This window comes from Hoplias malabaricus, chromosome 8, assembly GCF_029633855.1.
Source record: "Hoplias malabaricus isolate fHopMal1 chromosome 8, fHopMal1.hap1, whole genome shotgun sequence".
Taxonomy (NCBI): domain Eukaryota; kingdom Metazoa; phylum Chordata; class Actinopteri; order Characiformes; family Erythrinidae; genus Hoplias; species Hoplias malabaricus.
In genome coordinates this window covers 45,225,542-45,247,927 of record NC_089807.1, presented here as the reverse complement: position 1 = coordinate 45,247,927, position 22,386 = coordinate 45,225,542, and the positions used below count along the sequence as shown (strand labels likewise).

General features: G+C 47.1%; 2 protein-coding genes across 2 annotated transcripts in view; one reads left to right on the top strand and one right to left on the bottom strand.

Moving 5' to 3' along the window:
• The first annotated feature begins 344 nt into the window (after positions 1-344).
• On the top strand, positions 345-10,109 carry snapc3 (small nuclear RNA activating complex, polypeptide 3). The gene is made up of 9 exons (XM_066679645.1): positions 345-627; positions 879-962; positions 1,370-1,451; positions 3,953-4,057; positions 4,332-4,481; positions 4,800-4,882; positions 8,127-8,285; positions 8,502-8,609; positions 9,825-10,109. Exons 1-9 carry the CDS (start codon positions 407-409, stop codon positions 9,970-9,972), a joined length of 1,140 nt encoding a protein of 379 aa, XP_066535742.1. The 5' UTR covers positions 345-406; the 3' UTR covers positions 9,973-10,109.
• Positions 10,110-13,995: 3,886 nt separating this feature from the next.
• sh3gl2a (SH3 domain containing GRB2 like 2a, endophilin A1) overlaps positions 13,996-22,386 on the bottom strand; it is a 34,898-nt gene continuing 26,507 nt past the window's right edge. Inside the window, 9 exon segments of the mRNA XM_066678942.1 lie at positions 13,996-15,654; positions 16,364-16,488; positions 16,837-16,940; positions 18,352-18,491; positions 18,494-18,509; positions 18,905-19,038; positions 20,100-20,243; positions 20,576-20,648; positions 21,691-21,759. Coding sequence (XP_066535039.1) covers positions 15,458-15,654; positions 16,364-16,488; positions 16,837-16,940; positions 18,352-18,491; positions 18,494-18,509; positions 18,905-19,038; positions 20,100-20,243; positions 20,576-20,648; positions 21,691-21,759 — 1,002 coding nt within the window. The 3' untranslated portion in view covers positions 13,996-15,457.

Genomic DNA, 22,386 nt, shown 5'->3' with positions numbered 1-22,386 from the left:
CCAGCAGCGTGTTTTATGGAGCATGCGCAGAGAGCGGTGGGCGGAGCGGGTGTTGGTCCAGTAAAGCCACGCCCTATGAGCTCGATACCTGTGACGTCAGAGGTGTCACAACAATTAGCGCTTGTGATTACAATTAAATAATATTCATTAACATTCTGTTTACGGGGTGAATGAGTGAAAATAATAATTAATGTTACAATCTCATTTAAAATCAAAATAATATCAGTGTCTACGTCTGTACGCCTGTAGAAATGTGTGTAATGTGTGAATTATAAGTATGTTTTAAAACCTGTTTTTAAAAGTTGTATAAACTCAGTCTGGATACAGCCGCAGAAATAGTGCAGTAACGAAACTACAATTCCCAGAAACCCTTGCGTCAATGACGTAGGAGCTCGAAGAAGTAGAGATGGCGGAAGGCGGCGAGGATGAAAATGTTCCCGTTTATGAAAATGTCTTTATGAACACGAAGCCTTTTCACATCGGAACATTCAGGGACCTGTGGATCAGCAAACTGAGCCCGGAGCTGTTCTCCTTCCCCAGAACCGAGCCCGAACAGGACGAGTCCGCCTTCCAGCGCGAGACCAACATCCCTCCCGAGATTCTGCACGAGCTCAAAGAGATATGCAGGTAAACAACAACAAACGCTGCACGAGCTCAGAGAGAGCTACAGGTAAACAACAACAAACAAACAAACAAACAAACCCAACACTGCACACATTCAAACTTGTCTGAACGTATTTAAACAACAACACGGAACAAGTAAACACTGCACGAGCTCAAACACATCTGTAGGTAAACAACAAACACAACATTGCATTTATTATTATTATTATTATTATTATTATTATATAGTTCTTCGACCTCCCTCTGTTTTCCAGTCCTGACTCCCTGCGCTGTCATCCAGAAGGTGAAGCTCCAGATCCAGATGTTGTTCCTCCAGATCCACAGCTGGCGACTTTAAAGTGAGTCCACACTGATGGTTCTGTGGAGAACTGAGGCCAAGCTTTCACTGTGTTGCTCCTAATAAATGTGGTGTAAATTAATAAATGCGTTAGTAATGACTCGTTTGGAATGATGGATGTATAACACGAAGACTGACACTGTCCTGTCGTGGATGTTGAGGGAGGAGAAGGCGCTGTTCTTTCACTCCTCTCGTACCTGTAAAATAAGAATGGTTCGTGTGGAGGGGATTATGTCGCATGGCTACGATGTGAGAAACTGAAATTTTGCGTTTGTAGTTTTGACATTTGACCTCAAAACACAAGTCTTAATTGTGATGTAAATTAGTATCGGCGCCCTCTGAAATAAGGCAGCACCGCTTCAGACCTGTGCACCGTGACTTGGATTACAGACTCAGTCTTTGTTTCAGACTCCAGAAGAGGAAGCAAGACTATAGAAAGTCTCTGATACGCGAAAACTTGGGGAGACACGACCTCTACGCCAATGAAATGGTGAGTACATCGTGTCCGAAGGTGTGTCGAAACTCTGGTGAAGAGTAAACGTGATGTAAGTGCATTTAGGGCTGGACGATAATTCACTATCGTTATATAATCACAATATAAACGTTTTCTGTAGCAACGATATGATTTTAAACATTCATTCATTCATTATCTGTAACCCTTATCCAGTTCAAGGTCGCGGTGGTCGTCCAGAGCCTACCTGGAATCATTGGGCGCAAGGCGGGAACACACCCTGGAGGGGGCGCCAGTCCTTCACAGGGCAACACATTCACTCACAAACTCTCACCTACAGACAATTTTGAGTCACCAATCCACCTACCAACGTGTGTTTTTGGACTGTGGGAGGAAACCGGAGCACCCGGAGGAAACCCACGCGGACATGGGGAGAACACACCAACTCCTCACAGATAGTCACCCGGAGGAAACCCACACAGACACAGGGAGAACACACCACACTCCTCACAGATAGTCACCCGGAGGAAACCCACACAGACACAGGGAGAACACATCACACTCCTCACAGACAGTCACCCGGAGGAAACCCACACAGACACAGGGAGAACACATCACACTCCTCACAGACAGTCACCCGGAGGAAACCCACGCAGACACAGAGAGAACACACCACACTCCTCACAGACAGTCACCCGGAGGAAACCCACACAGACACAGGGAGAACACATCACACTCCTCACAGACAGTCACCCGGAGGAAACCCACACAGACACAGGAAGAACACACCACACTCCTCACAGATAGTCACCCGGAGGAAACCCACGCAGACACAGGGAGAACACACCACACTCCTCACAGATAGTCACCCGAGGAAACCCACACAGACACAGGGAGAACACACCACACTCCTCACAGATAGTCACCCGGAGGAATCCCATGCAGACACAGGGAGAACACACCACACTCCTCACAGATAGTCACCCGGAGGAAACCCACGCAGACACAGGGAGAACACACCACACTCCTCACAGACAGTCACCCGGAGGAAACCCACGCAGACACAGGGAGAACACACCACACTCCTCACAGACAGTCACCCGGAGGAAACCCACGCAGACACAGGGAGAACACACCACACTCCTCACAGACAGTCACCCGGAGGAAACCCACGCAGACACAGGGAGAACACACCACACTCCTCACAGACAGTCACCCGGAGGAAACCCACACAGACACAGGGAGAACACACCACACTCCTCACAGACAGTCACCCGGAGGAAACCCACACAGACACAGAGAGAACACATCACACTCCTCACAGACAGTCACCCGGAGGAAACCCACACAGACACAGGGAGAACACACCACACTCCTCACAGACAGTCACCCGGAGGAAACCCACACAGACACAGAGAGAACACATCACACTCCTCACAGACAGTCACCCGGAGGAAACCCACACAGACACAGGGAGAACACACCACACTCCTCACAGACAGTCACCCGGAGGAAACCCACACAGACACAGGGAGAACACACCACACTCCTCACAGACAGTCACCCGGAGGAAACCCACGCAGACACAGGGAGAACACACCACACTCCTCACAGACAGTCACCTGGAGGAAACCCACACAGACACAGGGAGAACACACCACACTCCTCACAGACAGTCACCCGGAGGAAACCCACACAGACACAGGGAGAACACACCACACTCCTCACAGATAGTCACCCGGAGGAAACCCACACAGACACAGAGAGAACACACCACACTCCTCACAAACAGTCACCCGGAGGAAACCCACACAGACACAGGGAGAACACATCACACTCCTCACAGACAGTCACCCGGAGGAAACCCACACAGACACAGAGAGAACACATCACACTCCTCACAGACAGTCACCCGGAGGAAACCCACACAGACACAGAGAGAACACATCACACTCCTCACAGACAGTCACCCGGAGGAAACCCACACAGACACAGAGAGAACACACCACACTCCTCACAGCGTCTGTCACTGACCGGCTTCAGTACAGGGCTCTGCCCTCAGTTTATTTCACTAAATTTTACAGTTATTTTAATTATATTAATATTGACAAAGCCAAGAGGTTGTTGTTTGATGATGATGTCAGTTGTTGGCGTTTGTTTTTTTTTTTGTTCAAATCGATATCAGAATTATATCGTATCGACCGAATTAAAGAAATATATTGTGATATAAATTGTATGCCCGTATCGTCCAGCTCTAAGTACAGTGTTCTCCATCGGGGGGCGCTCTGTGGATGGTCACCCACTCTGTGCAACGTACAACGAAAAAGTCTTTTGCGTTTAACCCATCTGTGGCACACACACACACACACACACTAGTGCTCTAGGGGCTGTGAACACACACTCAGAGCAGCGGGCAGCCATCCCCCGGCGCCTGGGGAGCAGTTGTGCGTCCGGTGCCGTGCTCGAGGGCCCCTCAGTCGTGGATGGAGGGAGGAGGACAGTGTGGAAGCTGGTGATGTGTGTGTTTTGTGTTGCTGTAGGAGATGCTGGCTGTGGGCAGGGGCCCTGAAGACCCCATCAACTCTGTTCCTGAGGGAGAAATCATTCTCGTGTTCAATATCGTGTACCCTGTGCTCTTTGAGAGGGTAAGAGCTCCGGAGACAAACACCACACAAACACAGAGAACTACACCGAGACGGACACGAGCATTTTAAAGGTGTTTGTCAGAACTTGAGGCAGAAGATGACTGTAAATAGAGCATTCTCATATGTTCTTAGTCACTGAACCCTGACTTTAACCACAGATCTCTATTGATCTTAACAATTAATTAATCCTGTAATCTTTAGACTGTGTGTGAACTGGTTTTCTAAGTAACAGAGCACTGGTTTTCTCTCTGTGTGTGTGTGTGTGTGTGTGTAGTTTAAATACAAGAGAGCCTATCAGACCCTGCGTGTGCTGGGATCTCAGAGACTGACGGAGCTGAGGGACGCTATCTGCTGTGTCAGTGATCTTCAGGTGTTTGGAGAGTTCAGCAGTAATCCCGACATCGTTCCTCAGTTCATCAGCAAAGTACGGCCTCCTTCACGTTCTCTCACACATTACTAGTAGGAAGTTAATTAAGATACTTCATTATTTCTAAAGGATTTAAATGATCAGTGAAGATATTAGACAGAAGCAGCTGAATAAAGGCAGTTAACTGTTTTAGAAAAAGCTTTTATCTCATATCTGCACTCACTGTAGGATTTACCTCCATTACTCTACAGTGGAAAGGGAGCACTGTAATGTGTTTCTGATAAAATACACATTGATTTAGGGCACAGTGGGTGGACTGAGCAAACACAAAGCTGCAGAGACCAACGAAAACTATTTCCATCTTTTCTTTCCTAGGATCACTACAAGTCTGCCTTCTTCTTCTTCGAGGGAACCTTCTTTAACGACATGCGCTTTCCAGAATGTCGTGATATCAGCAGGTAAACCCAGCCTGCCCCACTCTGTCACAGTTAAATCAGTCAGACACACACTGGTTAAGGACACCGAGGGTTCAGTCAATCATAATTACGGAAACTCGTCGTTTTCACCGTGCAGTGTTTTCTCGAGTGGTCAAAATCCCTGGAGAGGCTTCTGGAGAAACTCTGGAGTATCGGGTCAGGAGATGTCCCGGAGCGGTCGTTCTCAAATGCAGCGGGATATTTTCGCGGGAGATGTGCTCCCGCAACAGGAAATGAAACCCGTGATTTAGGCGTGGGGGCAGAGCCTGTGCAGGCGAAACTCCGGAACATTTCCCGCACCGTTCTCACATACACTGCCTCGGAATTCACCTGGAGTCTTTACCAGGGCGAGAGGAGGGTAAAGTCCCGGTAATGTACGGGACAAATTCTCTCACACACACACAGCTCCTTGGAGAATACTCTGGAACACTTCTGGATTACTGCACATGTGTGAAAGGGGTGACCCTATTGTACTCTGGGTGACCCCCCCCCTTCCACCATCTCTCAGCTCATGGTGCTAGCTCTTGTGGGACACTGTTGGGTTTGTGACACATCTGTTGGGTTTGTGGCAGTTTGTGAAAAAGCGGTGGGTCAGCCTCATGTCTCAGACGTAGCCCCGATCACCTCCACTCCTCTGGGGGGAGACACGCTGCTGTGAGGAGCTGGAGATGAATAATAACGGTGGAGAATATTCAGTAAAAACATAGTTCTGGTGAAGATTTATTTGGAATTGGTCCATTTTTAAGTTTAGTTGAAAAAACTATGTCAGAGAGCTGTTTACAACCTACCATTGTGATGTCACAGCACGTCTGTGTTTGGGTGCTTCTGATTGGTTGAACAGGCTTCAGGGAGCGGCTGGTGTTACTGGGTTGAAACACATTAGGAGAATATTGCTGGTGATGAATGTTGTACTCTTGTGTTGGGGGTGGATGATAATTCAATAACAGTGATATATTTAAACAGATTTGTAGAATTTCAGTGCACATTATTTACAGCGTCTGTCACTGACTGGCGGCCGTTACAGAGCACTGCCCTCAGTTTTTTAAGTTCGTTTAAGAATATGAATATTGCCAAAGTCAAGAGGTTTCCGTGTGACGGTGACGTCATGTTCCTTGTTTATTTTTAAGAGTTTTTCTGTGCCTTTTTTGTTGTTTGTCTCGATATCAGAGTTCTGTCATTGTCCAGTCCTATCTTGTGATTTTAAACCACGTATAAACACAGTTAATGTTTAATGTTCAGTTGCAGCCGCTGCAGCACTGTGCTCTCCGTCCTCTTTTACATGCCATGGACCTGTCAATAACCAGAATCTAACCTCTGACCCCAGAGACCCCAGCAGAGGCCTGAACCTGAGCAGCTTTAATGTGGAGACTGTGGACATTAGAAGTGAGCGTCTTTTAAAGCTCAAGCTTTGCTCAAATGTCAGATCGGAGTCTTGTGAACACTGTGAGAAATGGATTTGAAGAAGTGTCCGCTTTGGGTCACAGTCTCGGTCTCGTTTTCCCACAAACGTCCCACACTGCATCACAAGGGTTAGTCTGCTGCTGAGAAGTGTGTGGAATGTGTGTTTGAAGGTAGTTGGAGGTTTGTAGACTCACTGTAACTCATGAGAGGTTCCGCCACTAGACGCCCCAGAGATAATGCGATTGAAACGGACACAACGTCAAAGGCTGCTGTCCTCAGTGTTGGAGAGGACTTGGATTTGCTCAATTTCTGACTGTTAAGTGACTCTTGTGAGCTGTAGTCCACATCCGGCTAACGTACACACAGTTATAAATACGGCTGTGTGTCTATGTACGTGCCCTGCTGTGCGTTATTGTTCTGTTGCCTGGTTTCTGAGAACTGGTTTCATTCTCTGGGATAATATCCCTCCCTCTTCCCCATCGCTGCTCAAGGTGCTGGCCATTTTCAAGCTGATAATGCAGTCAATATGACTTACTGTTCGTTTAAACATGTACCATGTGGTGTTCCTGTTTATTCAGGGTGTTTACACAGCAGTTTTAAAATGAGAAAAATTATGATCCTAAAATGGAAAAAAATAAAAAGATCTGAACATAGCAAACAATCTGCAACAGTCCTTCACAGGGCGACACGCACTCACACCTACGGATAGTTTTAGTCTCCAATCCACCTACCACCGTGTGTTTTTGGAGCGTGGGAGGAAAACAGAGCACCCGGAAGAAAACCCACACAGACACAGGGAGAACACACCACACTCCTCACAGACAGTCACCCGGAGGAAACCCACGCAGACACAGGGAGAACACACCACACTCCTCACAGACAGTCACCCGGAGGAAACCCACACAGACACAGGAAGAACACACCACACTCCTCACAGACAGTCACCCGGAGGAAACCCACGCAGACACAGGGAGAACACTCCACACTCCTCACAGACAGTCACCCGGAGGAAACCCACGCAGACACAGGGAGAACACACCACACTCCTCACAGACAGTCACCCGGAGGAAACCCACGCAGACACAGGGAGAACACACCACACTCCTCACAGACAGTCACCCGGAGGAAACCCACGCAGACACAGAGAGAACACACCACACTCCTCACAGACAGTCACCCGGAGGAAACCCACGCAGACACAGAGAGAACACACCACACTCCTCACAGACAGTCACCCGGAGGTAACCCACGCAGACACAGAGAGAACACACCACACTCCTCACAGACAGTCACCCGGAGGAAACCCACGCAGACACAGGGAGAACACTCCACACTCCTCACAGACAGTCACCCGGAGGAAACCCACGCAGACACAAGGAGAACACACCACACTCCTCACAGACAGTCACCCGGAGGAAACCCACGCAGACACAAGGAGAACACACCACACTCCTCACAGACAGTCACCCGGAGGAAACCCACGCAGACACAGGGAGAACACACCACACTCCTCACAGACAGTCACTCAACCCACTCGACACTAACTAAAATAAAAATTCAGACAGTTCTCGTATTATTTTGAACCTTTAGTTCTTCAAAGACAAAAGTTGTTCAAGTTTACAAACCTTTTCTCCCAGAAATGCCTCTATTGCAGGTGTTTGTCGGCTGATGTGACAGATCTGAACAGTTTGCGCTCTTCTGCTGTGTGCTGAGCTCTCCAGTGGTGTTCTATCAGCAGCGGCTCATAATGAGGAGTGGCTGAGTGCTGGACCTCCTGGGTACAAGAGCATCCCACTACAGCAATGTTATGTTCTTCTGTTTAAAGGGTCACACGAGAGTGGACAAAGACTCATGACTTCCCCGAGTTTAAGACGGCGAAGATGGAGGACACGAGCTTCTATGACCTGAGGATGAAGGTGGGGTATCCGTACCTTTACTGTCACCAAGGAGACTGCGAGCATGTGGTCATCCTCACTGACGTCAGGTGATTAACTCTGTCCCTTTCCTTGTTTTATTGAATGTGTGGCTTATTAAAGCTCTGCTGCTCAAGTCACTCCGCTCAATGCCTTGTGCCAGCTGCAGCGCTGTAAAGCTCCAGACCATAACCTAGTTCTGAGTCTGTTGTTGATAACGCTGATGTTTAGAGTAGATTTTATTTAATGCCTCTACATGATCGACTGTGGTTTTGTTGTTGTTATAGATTGGTGCACAGAGACGACTGTCTGGACCGGACTCTGTACCCGCTCCTCACTCACAAACACAGAGTGGTGACCAGGAAGTGCAGTGTGTGTCACCTTTACATCAGCAGGTCAGCGGTGTGGGACTCCTCTTACTTCACAGGGCTTTACTGGGCTTTCCATCCACAGAGTTTATGGGAAATTTGAAAAAGTGAAGAGAGAGAGAGAGAGAGAGAGAGAGACAGAGATGGAGAGAGAAAAATGGAGAGAGAGAGAGAGAGAGAGAGAGAGAGAGATGGAGAGAGAGAGAGAGAGAGAGATGGAGAGAGAGAGAGAGAGAGATGGAGAGAGAGAGAGAGAGAGAGAGAGAGAGAGAGAGAGAGAGAGAGATGGAGAGAGAGAGAGAGAGAGAGAGATGGAGAGAGAGAGAGAGAGAGAGAGAGAGAGATGGAGAGAGAGAGAGAGAGAGATGGAGAGAGAGAGAGAGAGAGATGGAGAGAGAGAGAGAGAGATGGAGAGAGAGAGAGAGAGAGAGAGAGACAGAGATGGAGAGAGAAAAATGGAGAGAGAGAGAGAGAGAGATGGAGAGAGAGAGAGAGAGAGATGGAGAGAGAGAGAGAGAGAGAGAGAGATGGAGAGAGAGAGAGAGAGATGGGGAGAGAGAGAGAGAGAGAGAGAGAGAGAGACAGAGATGGAGAGAGAAAAATGGAGAGAGAGAGAGAGAGAGAGAGAGATGGGGAGAGAGAGAGAGAGAGAGAGAGAGAGAGACAGAGAGACAGATGGAGAGAGAGAGAGAGAAATGGAGAGAGAGACAGAGAAGGAGAGAGAGAGAGAAATGGAGAGAGAGAGACAGAGAAATGGAGAGAGAGAGAGAAATGGAGAGAGAGAGATAGAGAGAGAGAAGAATGCTGTCTCTGATCACGGGAGTCATCTGAAGTTTATTTACAGAACTGTAGCAAATCAAAACCCCACTTACTCACATTTATTTCTGCCCAACTTTCTTTACTGTGGAAAACACGTGTGAAATGTTTGAATGGAAACTTGTAGTTCAACAAAATATGAGATTATTCAACATATCAGTAAAGGTTTGAATAGTTTTCATGTTTTTACCGAGAGAGACAGGGTCCTACTGCAGTGGCTGGTTTAACATAAATGAAGCATTATTATAACCATCTGCCAATGGACACCTTTATTGTCATCGTACAGTGGTACAGCCACATCCATAGCAGATAAACACCATTAACTACCATTAAACTACCACTAAGACCCAGAACGGTGTTCCTCTGTGGAGAAGAGGAGGAGGAGTTGTTAAATGTTTATTTGTTTGTCTCTTCGTTCTGTGGCAGATGGATCACTATGAACAATGCTCTGGCTCCGATGGAGCCATGTCTGTTCTGTGATCAGTGTTTCCGAAAGTTCCACTACGATGAACACGGGAATAAACTCGGAGATTTCCAGGCGTACGCTTACGTCGACCCGGGAGCGTTCAACTAAACCCGGCTTAAACGGGCAAATGGAACCGTGCCGATTTACTGCTGTGCAGTGCCACTCTCCTCTTTCTTTAATTATTAAGAAGAATGTAGTTTTCAAAATGGATCTCTGTTATTGCTTTGTTTTGAGGATGTTGTGTAAATGGAAAATAAATTGATTTATTTCATTCCACATTATTGTCCCAGTCATTTTTGTTATTCCGCCTCCACCTGGAGTCCACTCTGTATCTTTTAAGGTGGAGCGGTGTGTGTGAGTAAGAAGCGACTGTATCTTTTAAGGTGGAGCAGTGTGTGTGAGTAAGAAGCGACTGTATCTTTTAATGTGGAGCGGTGTGTGTGAGTAAGAAGCGACTGTGTCTTTTAAGGTGGAGCAGTGTGTGTGAGTAAGAAGCGACTGTATCTTTTAAGGTGGAGCGGTGTGTGTGAGTAAGAAGCGACTGTATCTTTTAAGGTGGAGCAGTGTGTGTGAGTAAGAAGCGACTGTATCTTTTAATGTGGAGCGGTGTGTGTGAGTAAGAAGCGACTGTGTCTTTTAAGGTGGAGCAGTGTGTGTGAGTAAGAAGCGACTGTATCTTTTAAGGTGGAGCGGTGTGTGTGAGTAAGAAGCGACTGTATCTTTTAATGTGGAGCGGTGTGTGTGAGTAAGAAGCGACTGTATCTTTTAAGGTGGAGCGGTGTGTGTGAGTAAGAAGCGACTGTATCTTTTAAGGTGGAGCGGTGTGTGTGAGTAAGAAGTGACTGTATCTTTTAATGTGGAGCGGTGTGTGTGAGTAAGAAGCGACTGTGTCTTTTAAGGTGGAGCGGTGTGTGTGAGTAAGGAGCGACTATCTTTTAAGGTGGAGCGGTATGTGTGAGTAAGAAGCGACTGTATCTTTTAAGGTGGAGCGGTGTGTGTGAGTAAGAAGCGACTGTATCTTTTAAGGTGGAGCGGTGTGTGTGTGAGTAAGAAGCGACTGTGTCTTTTAAGGTGGAGCGGTGTGTGTGAGTAAGAAGCGACTGTGTCTTTTAAGGTGGAGCGGTGTGTGTGAGTAAGAAGCGACTGTGTCTTTTAAGGTGGAGCGGTGTGTGTGAGTAAGAAGCGACTGTGTCTTTTAAGGTGGAGCGGTGTGTGTGAGTAAGAAGCGACTGTGTCTTTTAAGGTGGAGCGGTGTGTGTGAGTAAGAAGCGACTGTCTTTTAAGGTGGAGCGGTGTGTGTGAGTAAGAAGCGACTGTGTCTTTTAAGGTGGAGCGCTGTGTATGAGTAAGAAGCGACTATCTTTTAAGGTGGAGCGGTGTGTGTGAGTAAGAAGCGACTGTATCTTTTAAGGTGGAGCAGTGTGTGTGAGTAAGAAGCGACTGTGTCTTTTAAGGTGGAGCGGTGTGAGTAAGAAGCGACTGTGTCTTTTAAGGTGGAGCTGTGTGTGTGAGTAAGAAGCGACTGTGTCTTAAGGTGGAGCGATGTGAGTAAGAAGCGACTGTATCTTTTAAGGTGGAGCGGTGTGTGTGAGTAAGAAGCGACTGTGTCTTTTAAGGTGGAGCGGTGTGTGTGAGTAAGAAGCAACTATCTTTTAAGGTGGAGCGGTGCGTGTGAGTAAGAAGTGACTGTATCTTTTAAGGTGGAGCGGTGTGTGTGAGTAAGAAGTGACTGTATCTTTTAATGTGGAGCAGTGTGTGTGAGTAAGAAGCGACTGTATCTTTTAAGGTGGAGGAGTGTGTGAGAGTAAGAAGCGACTGTATCTTTTAAGGTGGAGGAGTGTGTGAGAGTAAGAAGCGACTGTATCTTATAAGGTGGAGCGGTGTGTGTGAGTAAGAAGCGACTGTATCTTTTAAGGTGGAGCGGTGTGTATGAGTAAGAAGCGACTGTATCTTTTAAGGTGGAGCGGTGTGTTTTTGTAAGAAGCGACTGTATCTTTTAAGGTGGAGCGGTGTGTGTGAGTAAGAATCGACTGTATCTTTTAAGGTGGAGCAGTGTGTGAGTAAGAAGCGACTGTATCTTTTAAGGTGGAGCGGTGTGTGTGAGTAAGAAGTGACTGTATCTTGTTGGTGTCTGAAGTGTAAATTGTCTGTAAGTGTTTATTCACTGTTTGAATTCCCACAGAAACTCATGTGTAACTCGAGCTGTTTAGTTTTGTAGCACTTTCGCTCTGTGTTTACTTTCATGAAGAGTGGGTCTCACTGGTGAAAGAGAATTAAAAGACTATTTCAAATCTCTAAATGTGACTCATATAAATCAGTGCTGAATCTGAGGGGTTGAGAACTGTGACACTTCCCTTCACCACTGCTGCGTCATCGTCCACACCGCGAACCCGTTTACGAACCGAGACGAATCTCTGCTAATCCGCAGAGTGTGGTCATCGGCTCCTCACACGGGAGACAAGGATCCGGCTGCTTGGGTTCAAATGGAGAAGTGTGAATCCTGGTGGAGCAGCAGATGGATGGATGAATGGCTGGTTCCCCTCATATGCTCCCTTCATAATGTCTGGGATGATTCGGGATCCATGTCTCAGAACCTGCTCTCACTGAGGTTACATGGCTGCCATCAAACCCTCACTGCAATGTTTGGGTGCTTTTCCACTACATGGAACCTACACGACTCGACTCAGCTCTATTACCTCTTCACTGGTCAAATCTGGCTCTGGAACCGGGTTCTTTTTCAGTCCCTACTTGCTTACGGTTCCAACGAGCTGAGCAGGGGAGGTGTAAACCCTGCAGAGCTCTGATTGGCCAGAGACCTGTCAATCACCTCAAAATGCAGAGCTCCAGCACAAACTCACCGCTTGTAAAATCAGAGTCAGATAACAACAAACGTGAAAGCTGCTGTAACAGCGGCGGCTCATAGCGTTCCCCCCAGGGGCTTTTGAAGGGGTTCAGACGCTCCTTGGGTCGGTGGCCGACGAAAATCTCCAGTGAAAGCCGAACCTGTGAGGAACTGGGGGCGGAGCCATGTTCAGTCCAAACAACAACAACACGCCACACAACGAGTAAACGATGCCTGATTTTTTGTTTTCCAAAGCCTGCGGTTCCCGTTAGAGACGGGGTTTTGAGACGTCTCCGGCTCCATTTCGGGGGGGAGAGCTGCGCTAGTGGAAAAGCGACCAGCTGAACGCGAGTCGAGCCGATCCCCTGCAGAGGAAAAGCACCATTTATTTAGAGCCTGTGAATGTAATTATGAGGAAACAAACTGGCGATTAACGCCCTTCAGTTCAGAGGAAACGTTGGAGAAGAACCGTGGTAATGCATCGGTTCCAGAGGGTCTAATTAGCTCAGCGGGAACACTGATAACATCTGAGAGAGAACCGTAGAACAAAGAGGGTCTTCACTGTGATCTAGAACAGCTGAGGACGCGAACTGATCACAACCTTAATCCAGTTAAACACTTAGCCTTGTGAGGGTGTGTCTGGTGGTGACTGGGCGAGTGTGAAACTGGGCACAGGTTTGTGTGTGTGTGTGTGTGTGTGTGTGAGAGAGTGTTATAATGGTTAATGACAAACTTTACTGTTCATAAATGTCTTATAATCTATTTATAAATATTTAATTACAGTCTTTATAGCAGACTGTTTTGAAGGTTATAAAAGTTAGTCATTAATGTGCTCTAGGTGCTTAGTGTTGTGTTTGCGCCCCCCAGTGTCTGCTGCAGTAATGGAGCCTATGGAGTCATTATTGAGGATTTTAATCGCGCAGATTCACCACACTGTGTTTTACGCTACAGTGAATGCTATTGGCTGATCATTCTCTGACAGCAAGCCTTATAGGCTGTATAAGCCCCGCCCACTGGGAGGAGCCTCTACAGAAAAACAAACATGGAGGACGTGTGCCATGGTCGTTGGAGTTTCTTTTTGAAACGGAGAAAACAGAACATTGTCCAAATCTTTTTCAGATTAATCGACTCCCAGATGCTCAAAGAATTGATTCGTTTGGAAGTAGGGTGAATGATTCAGAGTCAACTCAATCTCAGTTTTCTAATGCTTTCTTTCAGCAAACATCATTTCCACAAGTTTATCACACATCACTGTGATTTGACATTTCACATTTCACATTTGGGAGAGGGACATTTACACACAACAAATGTTAAAACACACAGGTTTGTTTATATTTTCCACCTGGTGTTTTTGCCCCCTCTACTTTTGACAGTGATGTGGCGCCATGATGAAGTAAAGCACACAGTGGGAGTTTGGAGCTGATCACCTGTGTTCACCTGAGGAAGAGCAGCCTGTGACGAACCAGTGTGTGGACTTTATTTCACACGGGAGAAAGACGCAGGAAAAAGATCACAGTCGGCGTTTTCACCTCGTCATAAACAATATTTAATTCCTTCCTTCATCAGGAAACAGCTTTAAACGTTCACAACATTCATATATTCACCCCTCACTCTTTTCAATGTTAACATTAGTATCTTTAAGAGATTTACGGCTCATTAAAGCCACGATCAGTTATTCCTGGAACACTGACAGAATCAGAGGAGCTGAGAGGGGAACGCTGCTGGAGGAATGATGCAGTGAGACATGCACACGAGAGAGAGAGAGAGAGAGAGAGAAGAGAGAAAGAGTGAGAGGAGAGAGAGAGGAGAGAGAAAGAGAGAGTGAGAGGAGAGAGAGAAGAGAGAAAGAGTGAGAGGAGAGAGAAAGAGAGAGAGTGAGAGGAGAGAGAGAGAAAGAGAGAGTGAGAGAGAAGAAAGAGAGGAGAGAGAAAGAGAGTGAGACGATTTAAAATAATTTCCCTTTAAGATCCAACCCCAGCTCAAAGAGGAACACATCCTCAGTTCACACTGCACACCTTTAAACCACGCCCACTTTAAAGCCACACCCCTTTTTCCTGTCCCAAGAGAACTATTTAATTACAGGAGAGAGAGAGAGAGAGAGTGAGTGAGAGATAGATAGAGAGAGAGAGAGAGAGAGAGAGAGAGAGAGAGAGAGAGAGAGAGAGAGAGAGAATGTACCCAGGCCAAAGCGCTTGTTTTGAAAAGATGCTGATGTTATTTGATGATGTTGGGTTTATTTGTTTATTATCTTTTGAGGAGGGGGGGGTTGAGGGCGGTGGTGATTATTGTTTACACCTTTTTTTTACAAACAGAATAAATACAACACCTCCTTCAGAAGAAACATAACAGTGAAGAACAAACAAACAAATCAAAGTGGCATTTCTCTGTGATGTTTAGCATCGTCCCAAACATATACTCACTTCTCCCTCATGCACAAATCTGCTGTTCACCTGTGTGTGTGTGTGTGTGTGTGTGTGAGAGAGAGAGAGAGAGAGAGAGAGAGAGAGAGAGAAAGAGACAGAGCCAGTGTGTGGGGGGAGGGACGAGAGAGTGAGAGAGTAAAGGAGGGGAAGAAAGATGAATAATTTTATAATATTCTCATAGTCTGAGAGGATGATTTCAGTAAATAAGAGGTGTGTGTGTGTGTGTGTGTGTGTGTGTGTGTGTGTGTGTGTGTCGGGGGGTGGGGGCTGTAGGGGGGTCTCAGGGCTGTAATTTCTAGCTGGAGTGTGTGAAGGTTATGTAATGACTTTAGTGCGGCAGGGCCACCAGGATGTCGACGTAGTTGACGGGGAAGAAGCCTGATTGGCCGTGGATCATGCCCTCGTACCAGTTATCATCGATCTTATTGGTCAGTGTGATGATGTCACCTTCCTTAAAGCCCAGCTCACCCTCGTTCTCTGGATCAAAGTCATACAGAGCCCTACAGCACGGCTGATCCATAGGAACTAGAGAGAGAGAGAGAGAGAGAGACAAAGAGAGAGAGACAGAGAGAGAGAGGGAGGGAGAGAGAGAGAGAGAGGGAGAGAGAAAGAGACAGAGAGAGAGAGACAGAGAGAAAGAGAGACAGAGAGAGAGGAGAGAGAGAGAAAAAAAGAGACAGAGAGTGAGAGAGACAGAGAGAGAGAGAGAGAGGGAGAGAAAGAGAGAGAGGAGAGAGAAAGAGAGAGAAAGAGACGTTATTATAACTTCACATCCTGATTCCTGGAGATCTTTTTTCCTGGACACACAGGCTTTAAAATCTCACAACTCCAAACCTGATCCTCAGATTCCTGCTTCATAATCAAGTGTAACTATATCTTCATTACTGCAGTTTAGAGTGTGTCCACAAGGTGGCAGTGTATTAATAACAATCTGGCTGCGCTGCAGTCAAACGAGCTACAGACAGGAGCAGAGGTTTGCACAGCTACAAGTACAGCTATATACAGGCAGAGCTACAGGCAGAGCTACAGGTACAGGCAGAGCTACAGGTACGTGTGTAAAGGTAGACAGGCACACAGGTGTACTGGTATTTAGGTTAAGATATGGGTTTACAGGTACAGGCAAGTTACAGGTGTAAAGTTACAGGTGCAGGTACATAGTTATACAGATACAGGTGTACAGGAGAGATGTGTACAGGTAAATGTGTAAAGGTGTACAGTTACAGGTGTAACTCACCTGGTGAGCGTGAGCGAGCGATGTGGCTGATCCCCCCATTCAGAGTCTCATTGGAGCTGAAGTCCAGGGAGGGACGGGGTTTGGGCACATACTCTTTCCTCGGCTTACTGGAGGCATCTCTTATCCTGCAGGTAACATCACACACACACACACACACACACACACAGGTCAGTATCTAATGCACTGGATGACTGTGCGAATCCTTTGCTATAAACTACTTTTGTCAGTAATTGTGCTCCAGACAATGTCCTGCGTTTATCTTTCAGTTGTTTGTGGCTTCAGGGACTTTTCTTTCTCAAATTACTCCTTTTTTTGATGTTTACAAAGATTTGTTTGATGATTTTTTGGTACAAATCTGATTCCAAAAACATCTGCTGCTCTGGTCACGCGGCCTAAAAATTCTAATTAGTGTTTCTTTAAACCCTCTGGACTGCAGTAAATGTGAATGGAGCGGTTTATCAGGGGAACCTCACCTTTCCTCCATCTTGTCGGAGAGCTGTTGGAGGATCTCAGTGGCCTGTCTGTGGTAGTTTACCTGAGCCTGGACTAGAGCGGCCAGCTGACTCACCTGCTCCACCTGATCACACACACACACAGTCTTCATTACTCACAAACCAACACAAGACCTTCAAAATGTCCGGCTTTTACTTCCAGTGTCAGTAGAAGGAGGGTGTTTCTGATAAAGTGGCCAGTGAGTGTCAGTAGAAGGGGGGGCGTTTCTGATAAAGTGGCCAGTGAGTGTCAGTAGAGGGGGGCGTTTCTGATAAAGTGGCCAGTGAGTGTCAGTAGAAGGGGGGGCGTTTCTGATAAAGTGGCCAGTGAGTGTCAGTAGAGGGGGGGTGTTTCTGATAAAGTGGCCAGTGAGTGTCAGTAGAGGGGGGGTGTTTCTGATAAAGTGGCCAGTGAGTGTCAGTAGAGGGGGGTGTTTCTGATAAAGTGGCCAGTGAGTGTCAGTAGGGGGGGTGTTTCTGATAAAGTGGCCAGTGAGTGTCAGTAGAGGGGGGGTGTTTCTGATAAAGTGGCCAGTGAGTGTCAGTAGAAGGAGGGTGTTTCTGATAAAGTGGCCAGTGAGTGTCAGTAGAAGGGGGGGCGTTTCTGATAAAGTGGCCAGTGAGTGTCAGTAGAGGGGGGCGTTTCTGATAAAGTGGCCAGTGAGTGTCAGTAGAAGGGGGGGCGTTTCTGATAAAGTGGCCAGTGAGTGTCAGTAGAGGGGGGGTGTTTCTGATAAAGTGGCCAGTGAGTGTCAGTAGAAGGGGGGTGTTTCTGATAAAGTGGCCAGTGAGTGTCAGTAGAGGGGGGGTGTTTCTGATAAAGTGGCCAGTGAGTGTCAGTAGAGGGGGGTGTTTCTGATAAAGTGGCCAGTGAGTGTCAGTAGGGGGGGTGTTTCTGATAAAGTGGCCAGTGAGTGTCAGTAGAGGGGGGGTGTTTCTGATAAAGTGGCCAGTGAGTGTCAGTGGGGGGGGGGGGGGGGGGGTTTCTGATAAAGTGGCCATTGAGTGTCAGTAGAGGGGGGGTGTTTCTGATAAAGTGGCCAGTGAGTGTCAGTAGAGGGGGGTGTTTCTGATAAAGTGGCCAGTGAGTGTCAGTAGAGGGGGGGGGGGTGTTTCTGATAAAGTGGCCAGTGAGTGTCAGGGGGGGGGGGTGGGTTCTGATAAAGTGGCCATTGAGTGTCAGTAGAGGGGGGGTGTTTCTGATAAAGTGGCCAGTGAGTGTCAGTAGAGGGGGGGGTGTTTCTGATAAAGTGGCCATTGAGTGTCAGTAGAGGGGGGGTGTTTCTGATAAAGTGGCCAGTGAGTGTCAGTAGAGGGGGGGTGTTTCTGATAAAGTGGCCAGTGAGTGTCAGTATAGGGGGGTGTTTCTGATAAAGTGGCCAGTGAGTGTCAGTAGAAGGGGGGTGTTTCTGATAAAGTGGCCAGTGAGTGTCAGTAGAGGGGGGGTGTTTCTGATAAAGTGGCCAGTGAGAGAAAGAGAGAAACAGAGAGACATACATCACTCTCCAGCAGGTTGAACATGCTCAGCTCTGCGATTTCCTTTGAATCTTCAAACTTCTCCATCGCCTGCTTGATCTCATCTTCCATCACTTTGCCCTGACGCTTTTTCTTATAATCAAAGTCCAGACGCCGCCCTGCATCTTCTTCAGGTGGTGCTGTGGGGGAAACACACACATGCTTAAGGCCTGGATCGCTGTGGGACACGGCAGAGGCTGCGTCCTTGCCCAAGAGAGGTCAGTCATTTCATTACGAGCCCAGACACACTCTGTCTCACACTCAACCACGAGGAAACAAGGATGTCCAGCTACAGATGCTCTGCGACTAAACCTCGGTGATTAATCGGGAATTAATGGATATTAATCAGGAGTCGGTTTCCCCTTTGAGTCGGTAACGGCCTCTACTCTTCTGGGAAGGTTTCGGAATTAATGTTGGAATGCTGTGAGGATTTGACTGCATTCAAGCAGACCGTCAAAAAAACGAGGTTTGTTCCCGATCAATAAAAACTGCTGCTAAAGGTCTGAAAGAAACAAAACAGAAATGACTTGCTAACCTGGATCTCCTTCAGGTCCTTGTCGTGCATGTTCTGCATGGGGTCGATGAAGTTCTGCTTCACCTCCATGTCCAGAGCATCCTTCACCTCCCCCAGCTCCCGCATCGCCTCTCCAGCATCAATCAGAGCCAGGCCTGAACACATACAACATACATGGTATCACTAGATATTCCAGCCTCGCATCCATACGAGCATAAATAACCTGCGTTCACAACAGGCTCGCACCTATTCACTAGTGAAAATTAAATAAAGCTGTAGTAGGACCATCCTTCTGTATCCACGGCAACCCTGCATCCAAGAGAGAAATGTTCTACATTCATAGTGGCAACAACATTATTTAGCCATGACAACCTTGCATCAGTGCAGGCATCTGTCTGTATCAATGGCAACCCTGCATCCATGACAACAATGTTCTGTATCTGTGGTAACTCTACATCCTTGGCAACAGCATCATTCTTTATCAATGACAATATTGCATACATGCTGGCTACATTTTTCTGTAGTCATGCTAACAATGCATCCATGAAAGCAGTATTCCGTGTCCATGGCAACCCTGCATCCATTGTGGCAACATCATTGTGTACACATGGCAACCCAGCGTCCATGACAACAGCAGCCCTGCATCCATGATGGCAAGACCATTTGTGAACCATGACAACTTTGCATCAGTACTGGCAACATCTTTCTGTATCCATGGCAACCCTGCATCCATGAAAGCAATATTATGTATCCATGGCAACCGTGCATCCAAGACAGCAGTATTCTGTATCTGTGGTACCCCTGCATCCAAGACAGCAATGTTCTGTATCAATGGTAACCCCGCATCCGTAGTGGCAACATAACCCTGTATCCATGGCAACCCTGTATACTTTCTGTATCTGTGGCAATCTTACATCCATGAAAGCAGTATTCAGTACACATGGTAACCATGCATAAATAACAACAATACTCTGTATCTATAGTAACCCTGCATCCCTGGTGCCAACATCATTCAACATCGATTGCAACCCTGCATCCATGACAGCAATGTTTTGTATCCATGGTAACCCTGCATCCTTGGTGGCAACATCAAACTTTATCAATGATGTCACTGCATCCATGTCTACAGTATTCAGCATCTCTGTATCTATGGAAACTCATCGTAATGGTGTGTGTTATGTTGAAGTGTGTTTAGACGAAACAGAGCTGAATTTACCGAAGTTGGATTCTTCTCCGAGCTCCCTGCCGAACCTCTGCATGCTCTCTCCCAGCAACGTCTCGGCCTGAGTGTATCCCGGCCCTTTATCGCCCCCACGGATCTTAGACATGGAGCTCATCATGCTCATCTTAGCCCGGGTCGCTGAGAACACACACACGCACACACACACACACACACACGCACGCACAAACACATTTCAACACTGATTTCAACATGTCAATGCAATCAAGATTTAAGGCGGTATTGTTTTAAGGCGGTATTGTTTTAAGGCGGTATTGTTTTAAGGCGCCTGTATAAAACAGCATTTATCTTCCACTGAGTCGACTCCTGAGAGATCTGTGATTATTAAGAGCATTAGTTTTTAAATGGAAACTAATGTTTGTTAAGGTATATGAAATACAAAGAAGTTACACAAGGCAGAGGATGTGTGTGTGTGTGTGTGTGTGTGTATTTTATACTGTACGCTCTCTCACCCGGGTTGGGCTGTAGATACTCAGTGGTCTTGGTCATGATGTCCAGCACTGCCCGGCTGGTGGTGTCCATTTTCTACAGAAAAACATCAGAAAAACAAGCTTAAACCATGCTTTTATTTCCCTGACCTCCTTCAGAAGTGCTTCGTCGTGACTCTGATCTTATAAAACCGAGAGTTCACCGCGACTGAATACCACAGCCTTTGGAAGAAAAACAACACACAGAGCAGAGTCTCGGGGAGGAACAGTCTGCGCTGGGTGTTTCTTGGTGATATTAAAAATAATTGGACCATCTGCCACTGAGAGACAGAGAGAAATATCAATCGCTCCCAGACTGCGTCTTTATGGAGAGTGAGGGAGAGCTGTGTCTGAGTTTACAGCCTGCGTTTCTTTACATCCTTTAAAGAGAAAGGGGGATGAACTGTGGTGAAGTGTGCTCCGCTCACTTTTAAATTTGAAAGGCGAGCATCAGCAGCTCAGACTACGCACATTTAGCCCAGTTGTGACACGTTTGCTTCGTTTCTGACAAATTTCCAACATCGGAACGCTCCACGACTCCCTGAGGAAAAGTCAAGCCTGTTCCTGACGATGACCAACAGGAGACAGAGCTCTGTCCGGAGCACATCTGTAAACACGGAGGAGAGAGAGAGGGAGGCTCTGCTGCAGCCGTCAGTGGAACAACCGAACTGAGGACACGCTCTGGACGTGTAACACATTCCCTCAGGTTCTGTTTGTAGGAGACGGTCCACACCGTCCTCTCCGTGACACCCAGGAACCGCCCGCTATCGCTTTTACTACTTCTTCTTCATTTACGCACAAAACCTCCAGCGTCTCACACAGTGCTTCTGTCGCCGTGATCCACAGTTTATAGCTCCGCCTCCCGACGACCTCTGAACTCACACAACGAGGCGAAGGAAGAGTGGACCGCGTCAAACGTGTAGCGTCCCCAGTCTCCGCCCGAGACACGGCCCGAGTTTATAGCTCTGATCGGACACAGGGAACGTCCTGAAAGACTACAACATCGTGTCTGACCCCGGCGTAAGTGTGGAATGTAAATAAACTCCGTCTACCTTCTGTTTATCTATTGAACTATCCAATAATAATCAGCAGAAGCTCACCTTTTCCATTTCCATGAAGTCATCGTCGAGCTTCGTTCCCTCGGCTCCTCCCACCTTCTCACTCACTTTCTGTCAAAGAAAACAAATAACAAAAGCACCGTTAAAATAAAGACACCAAACAAAGGCTGTGCTCCTCAAGGCAAGGCAGGTTTATTTATATTCATCAGTACATTCATTCATTCATTCATTCATTCACTGTCTGTGACCCTTATCCAGTTCAGGGCGGCGGTGGGTCCGGAGCCGAATAACTGGGCGCAAGATGGGGACACACCCTTCACAGGGCAACACACTTACACATTCACTCACTCATAACTCATTCACTTTAAGTAAAATTTAAATATATATTCCCCTCACACCGGGTGGTTCACACGGGTTCTTCCTCTGGGGACACATCTCACTCTACCCCACAGAGCCGCTCTGTGTTTGACCAGAGTGTGTGAATTATACACTCACAGAAACCGGCCCCGACTCCCTGTTTACTCCACATCATCAGTTCATTTCTATCTGTTTCTGTCTGTGATTACTGTACGTCCTGCTCTCATCACGCTTCTAATGATGTAGTTCCTGTGTCATTTCCAACATGTCCTCTGGAATTACTACAATCAATCTTGTACTTAATGTGTGTGTGTGTGTGTGTGTGTGTGTGTGTGACAGGTAACATTCCCTCCTAGCCGCTGTGTGGAAATCATTTCATTA